The sequence below is a fragment of the Mauremys mutica genome, chromosome 1, assembly GCF_020497125.1.
Source record: "Mauremys mutica isolate MM-2020 ecotype Southern chromosome 1, ASM2049712v1, whole genome shotgun sequence".
Taxonomy (NCBI): Eukaryota; Metazoa; Chordata; order Testudines; family Geoemydidae; genus Mauremys; species Mauremys mutica.
The window spans coordinates 252,242,635-252,256,652 of NC_059072.1; the positions used below are offsets into that span (position 1 = coordinate 252,242,635).

Genomic DNA, 14,018 nt, shown 5'->3' on the forward strand with positions numbered 1-14,018 from the left:
CCGGATGCGCCATGCCCCATCCCAGCTGCTGATCGCACACAGCCGGTGGGGGAGACCCCAGGAAACAGGTGCCCTCCTCTTCCTCCAGCTGCATGCTGCCGGGCTTGCTCTCTCCCCAGCATTCACCCGCGGGACGCCTGTGCGGCAAGGACAGGGGGCTGGCGGGCGAGGGCAGCGGGAGCCCGGCGGCCTGAACTCGGCCGAGCCCCCGCTCTCTGACGGCCCGGTGCCCGGGAGGAGCTGCACCCCCCGCTGCTAGAGGCGGTGATTCACTTGCTGCCTCCAGCGCTCCCCGCTGCCGCCCTGCGCGGCCGCCGCCGCCGCCGCCCTGATGGCTCCAGCTGACAGGCCGCTCGCGGGGAGCCGGGGCCGCCATGTGCCGCGGTGGCCGCTGCTGCTGCTGCTGCTCTAGATGCTCCTAGGGGCGTCCTGGCTGTGCGCGCCCGAGGCAGCCGCAGCGAAGCGGGGAGCGGAGGCGCGGCGGGGAGGCGGCGAAGCGGCGGCGGCGGCGATGGACGAGTCGTCCCTGCTGGACTTGCTGGAGTGCTCCGTGTGCCTGGAGCGGCTGGACACCACGGCCAAGGCGCTGCCCTGCCAGCACACCTTCTGCCGCCGCTGCCTGGAGAGCATCGTCAGCTCCCGCCACGAGCTGCGCTGCCCCGAGTGCCGCATCCTGGTGGGCTGCGGGGTGGACGAGCTGCCCGCCAACATCCTGCTGGTCCGGCTGCTGGACGGCATCCGCCAGCGGCCCCGGGGCGGCGGGAGCGGCGGCGGCAGCCCCACGGCGCAGGGCAGCGCAGCGGCGGCGGCCGCCGCCCCTGGCAGCGGAGGAAGCGACTCGGCGGCGTCGCCCGCCTATCATCCCGCGGCGGCCAGCGGCTCCCCCAGCGCGGCCGCCGCCAGCCGGGGCGCCCTGCTGGGAAAGGTGGGTACGAGCAGCTCTGCAGCGCCTGGGGCACGGCCCTCGGAGCCCAGCCCTGCCGCTGCTTGGGCACCCCCCTGCCCTCTGCCCCCTCCTCGGGCACCCCCCAGCCCTCTGCCCCCTCCTCGGGCACCCCCCAGCCTTGCTCCCTCCTCGGGCACCCCGCGCCCCCTGCCCCCTCCTCGGGCACCCCCCAGCCTTGCTCCCTCCTCGGGCACCCCGCACCCGAGCCCTCTGCCCTGCTCCTTCCTCAGAGTTCAGATCCCCACGCACCCAGTCATTTGCCCTGCCTGCTCCTCGTGGACTCACTCATTTCCCCAGTGTCCCTGCACCCTTACCCCTCTTCCACACACCTCGCCCTGTTCACTCATTCTCTAGACTGCACCTGTTTCCCTACACACTCACCCTCTCTCGGACACCCCTTCTTCTAGCAGTGAGCGTGCAGATACAAACTTCATGTCATACATTCCCTTGTTGCTCACATACATGCTTCCGATCCTCGCATTTCCCTGTCCCCTGTATCTAGACACATCCCTTACCCTCAATCCCCCTGCACACAGCTTCTTCCCAGTCCTCTTTTTCTCCCTGTAGAGGAGAAAAGAATCTGGTTAATTATTCCTCATCTCAGTCCATTTGGGAGATTATTGCTGTTTTATTTATGTTTATTGTTGTTTTTTTTTCAAACTAAGGGAGGCTTTGAAGTTAGTATTCAGAGTAGATTTGAGAATCTCAAACTAAAGTTCTCTGTGGGGGAAGGACAAACTGTCAGTAGAGAGATTGGAAAATATTACTTTGGCTGTGCTGTTGCCAAGCTCTTGGCAGTGTGTGTTAGGGGATGGTTGTTGTTTGCATGGACGTTTACATTCCAACATGGGAAAGTATGTTGTATTTCCCTCTGTATTGATATTAGTTTATATAGATTGCAGAGCTTGTTTTCTGTGGCAATTGGTCTTGTTCATTGACTTAAGACTTAAAAACTAGCCTTTTCTCTGTCACCTTGCCTCATCATTTTAATGACTGGTCTCTGAGGATAGTTTTTGAGACAAGAAAACATAATGGTTACTAAATGTGAAAGATGTAATCAAAGAGTAAAAGGGCCACACACATTCTAAAATGTTTAAAATACATACTGCATTATGATTTCATTTTTTAAAAGGTAATGTATTTCAACAGGATATCCCATGTTAAGCTTGTCAGTTTGGTTTGTCTCTATAATTAGTTTACCAAGTACATGTGGTGTTCTAAACTTAGTCAGACTCCAGCCCAATCTATACACATTTTAAAATAGTGACATGACTTGTAATCATTGCTGTAGCAACTCGCTGTTTAAATGTGCTGAAAGTAGGTGTCTTTTAGAGTGTCTTACACAGCACACCATCGCACTGTTGTACAAACTAAAATTTCATACAATGACATGTTTCTACTGCTCTATATTCTATACAGTGAAATGCAAATACATTATTTATATTCCAATCTATTTATTTTATAATTATATGGTAAAAATGAGAAAGTAAGCAATTTTTCAGTAATACTGTCTTGTGACACTTTCATATTTTTATATCTGATTTTGTAAGCAAGTAGATTTTAAATGAGGTGAAACTTGGACTCACACAAGACAAATCAGATTCCTGAAAGTAGTCTGGAAGGGTTGAGAGCCACTGCTATAGGGCATAACTTTAGAACAGCCCTGAAGCTGCTCTGCATTACTCTAGAAACCTGCATGGCTCCCAGACTGAAGGGCTGCAGAGGGGGTTTAGCACCGCTTTTGTTCAGTCCCTCCATCTCCACCATACTTATCTCAGCTGCACCCAGGGGTGCTGGAACAAGTAGTATAGTGGGGATGCTGAGAGCCACTGTAAACCCTGTTTATAATGGAAACCACTTCAAGCCAGGGGGTGCAGCAGCACCTCTAGTTCCAGAACCTATGGCTGCAGCTGAGGATCTAGCCCTATCTCTTTCTTCTGTTATGTAGGAGAAATGAGCTAGGAAATGTTTACTTACTCCATTAGCACTGCATTTAAGGTTAATTCTATTAGTTTTTTCTTCAGTTTTTGAAGTGTGGTAAATAGAATTACACATGCACCTTCAAAACCATTCTTACTATTAGAACAGTTTATTTCTGAGTTTTAATAATTTTGCCACAAGAGAATATAAATCAGTTTATATAAATTTAAAATGTATGTATTATAAATTACAGCATACACTTTTCTTTTTTACTAGAAAGTACTTCATGTCAACTGTCTAATCTTGCTCCCTTTGAAGTTAATGGCAAAGGATTCATTGATGTAAATGGGAACAGGCTCAGTCCCTACAAAACATTTTATATATCTGAGGTAATAAAATTCAGCATAGCTCTTTTTTTAAAGGACTTTAGAAAAGAGGCAGTCTGAAGAGCAAGAGTTGCATCTTATCTCTGACGTCATATGTAAAGATATATTTAATTACCTCTAAAGTTACAGGAATTCTATTTGAACAGCATTTTAGTATACTGCCTTTTGGATATGAAAGGTCAGTACTGAGATTTCTTGTGAAGTTTTGGACCTCTAGTCCAGGGGTTCTCACAACAAATTTTTGGTGGTCTCAGAGTGCGGCCACCAACTCTTTCTGGTGGTTGCACTGGCAATTTTTCCTAAAATACTTAATTAACTTTAGGAAAAACAAATAAATATGCACATATACATGTCCAAATCATTGTAATTTATTGATGTAGGGTTTTTTTCAGACTCAGTAATAAAATTTTTACAGTGGTCTCTATTCTTTGCTGGACCTAAACAGAATAGAAACACAAATAAGTGCTTTGCATTTTCTTGTCTTGTCATTGTTGTTGTTGTTTCTTTTGCTTTTTTGATTGCTTTTTTTTTTGAAAAAATTTGCTAGATAGTAAGTCTGCTGCTCTGAAAAGTGATATTTGCATGTTTATTAATATCACTTTTCACAGCAGACTTACTCAGCCCAGGCAAGTCCTGGGACAAAGTAAGCCCTGGATGGGGAGGTGGGCAGCTAGGCCATGGGGCCCAGGGACGATGGTGTGGGTGGGGAGCCTGGAACCAGAGCCTGCTTCCGTGTGGATGAAGCCCAAAGCCCTGCAGCTGAAGCCTATCCCCCCACCTCCAGGAAAGTAGGGAATTCACCAGCTGCCTGCACCTCCAACGTTTGTGTCACTGAAGGGGGGCAGGGCCCAACCCCCGCTGGTGGCCCTGGGAGAGGGGCCAGTGCTCCTCCCTCCAATCACAGCCCAGGAGGCTATGGCTGCAAGAAAAGCCCCTGGTGGCTGCACGTGGCCACAGCGGCCACATTTGAGAAACGCTGCAGTGGGTATTTCAATGTGATATTCTTTGGGACCCATGCTAAGGTTTTGAAGTTGTGCCTTCAGGAATTGATGGGAAATTCCATGAATTGTTTTCTATAAATGCAAATTTGGAACCTTACGGTGAAGTATGTTTGGGAATGCTTTGGGGATGATAGGTCCTTTTACTCAGCTGTGTCCACATGCTATATGATGTTCAAGTATTTAATAACGATTTCACAATTTGAAGAACCTAATTTTCTTTAAAAGGCAACTGTTCTTTATTTTTGTAGATACTTTTAATACAATTTCAAACTTAGGCTTGATAGTTCATGATGTTTATATAGTTTAAAATGTTTATAATCATTAGATCATTTTAAAATATGAAAATTCCCATGATCATCTGAACGTGTGTTTTGAGTTGGAAATATTTCATACTTTTGGACTTCTATTCTGCAAAGGGATTCACGTGGGACTGGGAGGATCCTTATGTCTGTGTGGATCCTGTTGCAAAATCAAGCTCTGAATAAGGCTCTATAAACATGCAATGAAAAAGACAGTTTCTGCTCTAAAGAACCCACAGCCTAAATGAAAACAAGACGTTGCAGATCTATGTTTGTAACACACAATGAATTGTGTGGTAGGGAGGGGAAGATGAGGGTCTCTGGATAACTGTTACAGGAACACCTGAATATATAGGTTGTGTGCACAATCAGAAGGGATTGAGAGTTAATTATTAATATAAATGAATAACTTTCTAACAAGTCACCTCCCTAGCAATTTATGTGATACGCTGTACAGTAAGGAATCTTTCAGTGTTCAGGCACACTTGCATTCTAATGCTGATCACCTTGCCTGACCAACCGTATTTTGGGGGGGTGCAGTGTGGGGGGGATGGCATTTTACACACTGTTTTGGTGCTTCCTTGAAACTTTTTATGCATTTGAATTTGGTAGAAAGTAATATTGCGCCTAACACTTAGTCACATTCTAGCTTTTATGATTAATCACTACAGTTTTCCCTTGCTTCCATTAATGAATGTCTGAGCAGAGTGTTTCCATGAAACTGTTTGTTTAGCCTTTTGAATGACCTTACAGTTTTCTCTATGAAATCAATGCAGTGTTCCTGATCCTTACAAGGTTCATTACAGTGAAAGAAAGTCTGAACTAATCTCCTTTTAAAAAAAGCAGCAGGGGAGAATAATCCTCCTTAAAGCTGCTGATACAGCTGATTGCCAAGCTTTCCTGAAAACAAAATACAACATCTCTATCTGTGTTAAACAATAGATGGTACAAAACTGCTTAGAATTAGACTTTCTGTGATCTCACTGTGAAGAGCAGATATCATTTGGTCTTCTGTTATAGCCTTTAGAGAGACAAGGTGGGTGAAGAAATACATTTTATTGCACCAACTTCTGTTGGTGAGAGAGACAAGCTTTTGAGCTTACACAGAGCTCTTCTTCAGGTCTGAGTGTGTCACAGATAAATACAAGGTGAAATGGATTGTTCAGCATAAGTAGTTAACACATATTTCAAGGGACCATTCAAAGTGAAGTGGCTTGTTAACACCTCTCCAGTCAGAGAGAGGAAAAGAGTGGGGAAAGGCTGGGGGTAGGAGGAAAGTTAATGGGTTGTAGATTGTTGTAATAAGCCATAAATCCAGGGTCTCTGTTCAGTCCATGATTTTTAGTGTCTAGCAAAGTTCTGTATTTAAGTTTCCAGGTTCATCTTTTGAAGGTTTTGTGCAGGTTTCCTTTGAGGATGAAGACTGAGAGGTCAGAGTGATCACTTTGTGAAAAATGGTCTCCCACAGGTGACATGGTGTTTTTGTCTTTTATCATTTTTCTTGTGTGAGTTCATTCAAGAGCACAGTGATTGTCCAGTTTTATCCACAGTAGTTATTACTGGGTTATCACAACATGTGGTGTACTTCATCCAAAGCACTAAATGCCCCAGTAACAACTGTGTGGGTGAAATGAGACAATCAGTATGCTCCTGAATGAACTCACACAGAGCTCTGTGTAAGCTTGAAAGCTTCTCTCTCTCACCAACAGAAGTTGGTGCAATAAAAGATATTACTTCACCCACCTTCTCTCTCTAATATCCTGGGACCAACACGGCTACAATGACATTGCATACAACAATTACAGTCTTTGACAGCTTGGCTGTCTTGGAGGATATTTTGAAATGGTTTCTTATTTCAGCTGTTGCTTTAGATTTGTCGCCCTCTGGTATCAAATGCAAATCACACGATTTTTACAGTTTAATACCTTCATATCTTGGGAAGTGCCGTAATAGAAACGAGGCATTATCAATATAGTTTTTAGTTAGGGAAGAACACTATTTGCAGGTGAAGAATAATGACACAGAGCCCAAGGTCAGTTCTGTCAAACTTCACTCTTGTTTAGAAGATGTTCAGACTGATATGTTAGAAATGTATGCTTGTTGTGTATTCTCTCAGAATTTTAATTAACCTTAAAATAAAGCAAAAAACCCCCAACCCAGCTAAGACTTTGATAGCGAAGTCTATGCTTTAATATATACATGTTTAATTTCCTACAAGTATAATGTTGTCGAAGTGTTATTTTTCAACTTCAGAGTGGGTGTTATAAAGTGTGTAACATTTTGGCAGAACTTTGGTTTCTGTGTGTTGCTTTATCCCCTCTTTAGCAAGTATTCTTTTGCAACCTTACAAATATTTAGTAACATTTTATTAAGAGTGCTGAAATATAATTCAAAAGGGAGTTGTTATGAATATGTGGATATTCTATTTTTTATTCTAGGGATAAGTCAAACTCTGGAAATATTTCAGTTTCCCAAGAATATATGGTTTGGGTCTGCTTATAAACATTACGATTCTGAAGTGTTTTTACCTGAACTAGATACTTCAGATTATGTTCACATGTAACTATGTGCAACCTTGGACTAGTCTGTGCCTCAATTTCAGTGTGGAAAAAGGTGACAGTATATATATCCCCAATTTTTAAAGCGTTTTGATATAATCAGATTAAGATGCTGTGTAAATGCAAAGTAGTAGTATACAAAGGTTTGGAGGCTGAAAGCACTTTGGAAGAATAAGAGGAAGTTCAGAAACTGTTAGAGTGCGTAGGGGATAAAATAGGAGTGGTTTGTAATGGTAGCAACATTAGATACGAGGTTATAATATATTAGCTCTTCTGCTTCCATTACCATGTAGAACTGTGTTGGGAATTCAGGCTCTATCAAGAGTAAATGGCTCCCTACATCCCTAAGATAAATCCCCCCCCCCCCCCTTTTTTTTTTTTTTTTTACAATTCATAAAGTGTGTAGTTTAGGATTTTTCTGGTCATACTAAGGGCTTGGCTACACTTACAAGTTGCAGCGCTGGGAGTTACAGCGCTGGTCATGCAGCTGTGGAAGGGCCAGCGCTGGAGTGTGGCCACACTGACAGCTACCAGCGCTGCAGTGTGGCCACACTTGCAGCACTTTCCAGCGCTGTATTGAGAGGTGCATTGTGGGCAGCTATCCCACAGAGCACCTCGTCCCGTTTTGGCGCCGTTTTGGCGCTGAGTATTGTGGGAAGGGGAAGGAAGTGTGCGGGTCATTCCGCTTCCTGTTTGCCAGCGCCCCGTGGTGCATCGCTTCACATCCCAGCATTCACTCTTTCCAGCAGCGTTTGGCGCCATTGTGAGTGTCTTTCTGTGTGAATCGCGATTTCTGTGGCAAATGGAGCCCGATCTGCTGAGGACTCTGCTGATGAGTGTCACCAGCACAACACGTTTGGCAGTCCAGCTATTCCTTCAGCTCCAAAGTGACAGTGAGGAGTCCGACGATGATATCAATATGGATTTGCCTGCCGCGTGTGACACTAAAGTGCTTGTGGCATTCACGGAAATGCTCAGCACCGTTGAACGCCGCTTTTGGGCTCGGGAAACAAGCACTGAGTGGTGGGATCACATCGTCATGGAAGTCTGGGATGACGAGCAGTGGCTGCAGAACTTTCGTATGAGAAAAGCCACTTTCATGGGACTGTGTGCTGAGCTCGCCCCCACTCTGCGGCGCAAGGACACAAGATTGAGAGCTGCCCTGACGGTGGAAAAGCGGGTGGCTATTGCAATCTGGAAGCTGGCAACTCCAGACAGCTACCGGTCGGTCGGGAACCACTTTGGTGTGGGAAAGTCGACCGTGGGAATCGTTTTGATGCAAGTTTGCAAGGCAATTAATCGCATCCTGCTAAGAAAGACCGTGACTCTGGGGAGCGTGCAGGACATTGTGGATGGGGCGATAGATGGGACGCATATTCCTATTCTGGCCCCCCCCCACCTGGCATCAGAGTACGTTAATCGTAAGGGGTATTTCTCTATGGTTCTCCAGGCGCTTGTGGATCACCGCGGGCGTTTCATTGACATTTACACAGGCTGGCCTGGAAAGGTGCATGATGCACGCATCTTTCGGAACAGTGGCCTGTTCAGGAAGATGCAGGCAGGGACTTTTTTCCCAGACAGGAAGATCACAGTAGGGGATGTCGAAATGCCCACTGTGATCCTTGGAGACCCCGCGTACCCGTTACTGCCTTGGCTCATGAAACCCTATACAGGGAAGCTTGACAGGAGCAAGGACCGGTTCAACTACAGGCTGAGCCGGTGCAGAATGACTGTGGAGTGTGCTTTTGGGCGTTTAAAAGCCCGCTGGCGTTGCTTGTATGGGAAGCTAGACTTGGGGGAAAGCAGCATCCCCGCGGTTATATCCGCTTGCTGTACCCTCCATAATATTTGTGAAGGGAAGGGTGAAACATTCAGTGAGGCATGGACCACCGAGGTTCAAGTCCTGGAGGCTGAATATGCACAGCCAGAGAGCAGGCTAATAGAGAGGCCCAGCACAGGGCTACAAGGATTAGGGATGCCTTGAGGGAAGAATTTGAGGCTGAAAGCCAACAGTAATGTTTGCTGCCTTGCATGGGAGTGAATTGCACTGCTTACACTGTTATTCTATTATCCATAATAATAATATGATTTGTAGTGCCTCTTTCTTTACTGGGCTAAGGTATCTTTCACTATCTGCTATAATAAAGACTGTTTATCAAAGCCAAGAATTGTTTTTAATTGAAAAGAAAAAAACTTCCTTGACAGACAGACAGACAGACACACAACATTTCATGAACACAAGAGGGCAGGGGTGTGGGTTGGTGGAACTGTACAGTCACAAGTATGCATATGCCCTGTCTGGATTGCTGTTTAATGAATCCTGCACTTCAGGGTTCATATACTGCATGGTGATGGGGGTTGAATGCAGAGGGTAAGGGTGGTGGTAGGTATCAGGGCTGGTTGGGGAACGTACAGGTGTTGGAGGCAGCTGGTGGTGGTAAGAACCTGGATGCTGGGGAAAGGTGGTTTGCGCTGACATTGGGGCACAAGGCACAAAGGACGGGGTGGGTGGGGGAGTAGCACGGTAGTGCTCTGCTTGCATGGCAACGAGTGACTCTATAGACTCCGCTTGGCGCTCCAGGATGCTTAGCAGCCGCTCCGTGGTTTTCCTCTTGGCCACTGCATTTCTCTTGCGTGTCCTGCTTTCTTTCTCTCGCCAATCCTTCAAGTCCTTACTCTCTCGAGCAGACTGATTAAGAACAGTTTTCAGCATGTCTTCTTTGCTCTTTCGGGGATTTTTTTCTCAAATTTTGAAGCCTCTGTGATGTTGAACATCTGGGCAGTCCAGTAGTCAAGGTCACTGTAGAAACAGAAATGACAACATTTAACACGGGCAGCATTGTATCCACTATCTCCAGGACATGAATTGTTACACTGAGGGAGTGAGTTCTTATTTAAGCATTCTTTTACCCACACGCATAACACAACAGAAGCCACGAAATGGTGAGTGAGCAGTGCTTATATGGGGAGAAGTGGGGCTTGGGTGAAAGAGGGGAGCTGGTTGCTTCGGGTAATCTGGAGTGCTAGAGGGGTTGAGTGAAGATGCAGATGCAGGGGTGATCTTATCTCCCTATCTCTTCACTAAAGAGTCTCCCAACATTTTTCACAGGACTTAATCCTGGAAGATGTTTCCCTACTGCGAGTCACTAGGGAACAGCGGGGGGCTCTTTTAGAGCAATGTGGATTCCGCCCGGGACCCTATGCGGCTTGCCTGTGTTCAGAAATGGTCCCCCCACCACTGGCAGAAGAGTGGCGCGGACGCGTCACCGTCACTGGGACAAGGGACACAGTGGCTCTGCTATAAAACCTGCGCAGGCATATTGCCCATGCTCTGGATGAAGCTTTTGCTGAGATAACTGAAGCAGATTACCGCGACGTGATAGACCACATCAACGGGCTATTCCACATCTAGAGGCTGGCATGCATGCATCCATAACCCCCCCTCCTCTCCAGAAACATTTCACCCAGAAAATAAAAAGCCGCTTACCGGTAACACGCTCCTCTGCTTGTCCTTCTGCAACTGCTGGCTGCTGCGATTGGGTACTTTCCTCCTGGCTTGAGAAGAGGTCCTGGCTGCATGCCTCCCGGGAATCTGCGGTTTCTTCCCCCATGCCAGGAGCTTCACTCGCGGTTTCCTCTCCCCCCCCGCCGCCTCCTCCGCCTCCTCCTCCTGTCCCCCAGCCTGCTCAGAAGTGTCCATCGTTATCCTGGATTGGCAGTGGGGTCACCCCCAAGTAATCTCATCCATCTCCCTGTAAAAAACGGCAGGTCGTGGGAGCAGCTCCGGAATCGTCGATTCCCCTCTCGGGCTTTGTAATAGGCACTCCGCAGCTCTTTAATTTTTCACCCTGCATTGTACTGCGTCCCGATCATGGCCCCGATCCAGCATGGCCCTTGATATCTGCTCAAAGATATCGTAATTCCTACGGCCGGAGCGCAGCTGTGCCTGAACAGATGCCTCACCCCAAACACTGATGAGGTCCTGCAATTCACCAGTGCTCCATGCTGGGGCTCGTTTGCCGCGTGGAGGCATGGTCACCTGTAACTGATTAAAACTGATTGCACTCCACACCTGGCTGCAGCAAACAGGAAGGAGATTTTTAAATTTCCCGGGGCATTTAAAGGGCGGGTCACCTGAGGCAAGAGCAGTAGAGTGCAAACTGATGTGCAGAGTGGCTGAACAGGAATTCTGGGATAACTCCTTATTCCCTGGAGGACAGGTAAAGCGCTGGTGAGTGTCCACACCTGCTGAGCAGCGCTGGATCACCAGCGCTGCACTCCTTATACCCCTGCCGGGATGGGTTTTCAGCCAGCGCTGCAACCAGGGAGTTGCAGCGCTGGTTGTGCCCTGCAAGTGTGGACGGGGTGTTGTTGCAGCGCTGGAAAGCCTCCACCAGCGCTGCAACTTGTAAATGTAGCCAAGCCCTAAGATAACACCCTTGAGACTGTGGAACTCTCGCAGGAACTAAGGACCATTACAAACCTCACCACTTTCTGCTCTAAGTCAAGGCACAGTTGTACATAAACCCCGTTCACCCCACCTTCCAAAATAAAACACAGCACACACTATTCTCCCTCTGAGGAGAGGATAAGAGAGAGGACAGACCACAGGTGACATATGTTAGTTACATTGCTTAATGCACTACTAGAAGGTGCTCAGATAATATGGAAATGAGGGTGGTATAAGAATGGCATCTCAGCTGGTCTGAGTTAAGCAACTGAGGGTATAGTATTTTCCTTATTTTTCATTGAATGCTTCATCTATATATCAGATTCAGGGAGGAGGGATATTTCACCTTTTCAGGTGCAAAGGTCTGCAATTTACAAGCCCTGGCACCTATGGGGAAACTTGCTGCCCAGAGGTTTTTTGAAATTCCTGCCAGTGGAGGGAACAGCTTTAATTTGTGGCCAGGGCTTCATAATAGCTTTAATGGTAGAAACTTCCTAGGAGTGAAGCAGCACATTTCCTAGGAGCCCTGTCCCAGGCCAGATCATCTATGTACTTTCTAGTCCAGTGATTCCCAAACTGTGGGGCAGCACCTGGGTCAGCCCCCTTGTGGGGGGGCGGGAGGGATGGGTGGGAAGGGAGCGCCACCTAGGCCAGCTCCACCCCGAGGCAAGCTCTGGCCCCAGCTGCAGCGCTGCTCCGCTCCCAGGCCAACTCCAGCCTCAGTGCTGCTCCGCCTCCAGGCCAGCTTTGCCCTCATTCCCTCTCCACCTCTAGCCCAGCTCCGCCTCTAGCCCCAGTTCCTCCCCCATTCCCAGTTCTGCCCCCAGCTCCACCTTCAGCCAAAGCTCCTATGCCGAGGAAGCCTTGGCTGTGCAGTAATGGGGGGCGTGGACAGATTCTGTTACTGTGGAGGGTGTGACAGGAAAAGTTTGGGTGCCACTGTTCTAGGCTGAAGCTGGCCAAACTTGGGTTCACTGTGGAGTGGAGGTTGTAGGCATTTTGCACTGCTATGTTTCCCATCTAGGTGGACTTTTCACTACTAGGGGCCCACAGCCTGGGTTTTGCAGGAGGAAGTGAATTAAGCCAAGCATTTACATGTCTGAATCTTGTTTATGTAGCCTAAACCTTTTAGGAGCAATAGAGAGAAAAAAAGCACATATATTGTCTCAATATTGAAGAAAATCTTGAGTCAAGCTTTTTAGGCATCTAATTCGTGAAGAGGGTAGCATCACACTTCCTAACAATATCTGATCAGCTGATACACTTTATTTTTCTGCCTCTGATTCAGATTTTTTTTTCTCGTAGTGCTATAGTTTTGCTGGAAACTGCCCTGAATTTAAACAAAAATTTTAATTAAATTAAAATTTTAATCTAAATCTCTTGAACCTTTTTGTCTTCCTTGATTGTAACTGAAAGACATGTTTCAGCACAGGCAGGTTAAAAAGTGTCTTAAAGCATTTTTAAAAAAAACAGCAAGGAGCCCTGGGGTTTTCATTTACTTTTCTATGTCTCAACCCCATTAAAGAAAGCTGTAGTATCAGAAGTGTGCGTGTGTCAGAGGAGATGGGAAATGCTGGGGAGATGCATCAGATGAATTTATAACATAGTAAATTGTTATATATTTAAGAATGTCACTGTTTTCAGTTGTTAACTTTAAGCCCATTACATCTTGCAAAAATCAAATAGTTCTGTTTTACCAAACTTTCAGATATTGCTATTATCTTTTGCTAACTAGCTAGAAAATGTTTGATGAACTATTGAATATTTGACTTTTTCATTGGTGGAGTTAGTTCACTTCAGATTGGAATCACTAATAATGGCCTGAGTCAAAGTGAACATAGAATAAAAAGATGACTCTGGAAGGGACTTTGTGCAATGACTGTAGTGAATTCAGAACTATTATATTCATCTGTGAATCATTGACAACAAATCTAACAGATACCATAAGTGATGCCTTTGGAAACCAGAGTCACTGACATGTTTGAGCATATAAATAAAGTATTTCAAGAATGATGAACAATACCAATATTAAAGAGAGGGCTACTCTTTGCTGTGGGTAAAGTGTGACAGATGTGGTGGGTACATGATATTGTATGACTGACTTCTGAATGATGTATCAAAACAAGAGCCTAAATACTATACACTTAACCAATGCAGGGCATTCTTTCTCAATGATTCAAGGTTGTATATATCACTAAATGTAACAATATTTAGTTACTGTTGTTCAGTAACTAGCCATTCAAAGATAAAATACATAAGCTTGGAAGAATGTTAAAAACCTGTGTTCTACCCAAATTCTAACTCTGGTCATTCTTCCCTTTCTGTCCTAAACTGTTGTGTAGTTTTGCTGTTTTCTGTTCTGGGGGGCAGCATGGTCTAGTTCTTAAATCTTGGAACTGGGACTTAGGAGATCTGGGTATATTCACAGCTCTGCCACTGACCTTGAGGAAGTTGCTTG

The 14,018-nt window shown here is 46.3% G+C and overlaps 1 protein-coding gene across 1 annotated transcript in view; it reads left to right on the plus strand.

Annotated features, from left to right (window-relative positions):
- Positions 1-412: 412 nt before the first annotated feature.
- The window catches only part of SH3RF3 (SH3 domain containing ring finger 3), a 396,813-nt gene continuing 383,207 nt past the window's right edge, over positions 413-14,018 (plus strand). The window contains exon 1 of the mRNA XM_045006970.1: positions 413-925. Coding sequence (XP_044862905.1) covers positions 413-925 — 513 coding nt within the window. The remainder of the gene's footprint in view (positions 926-14,018) is intronic.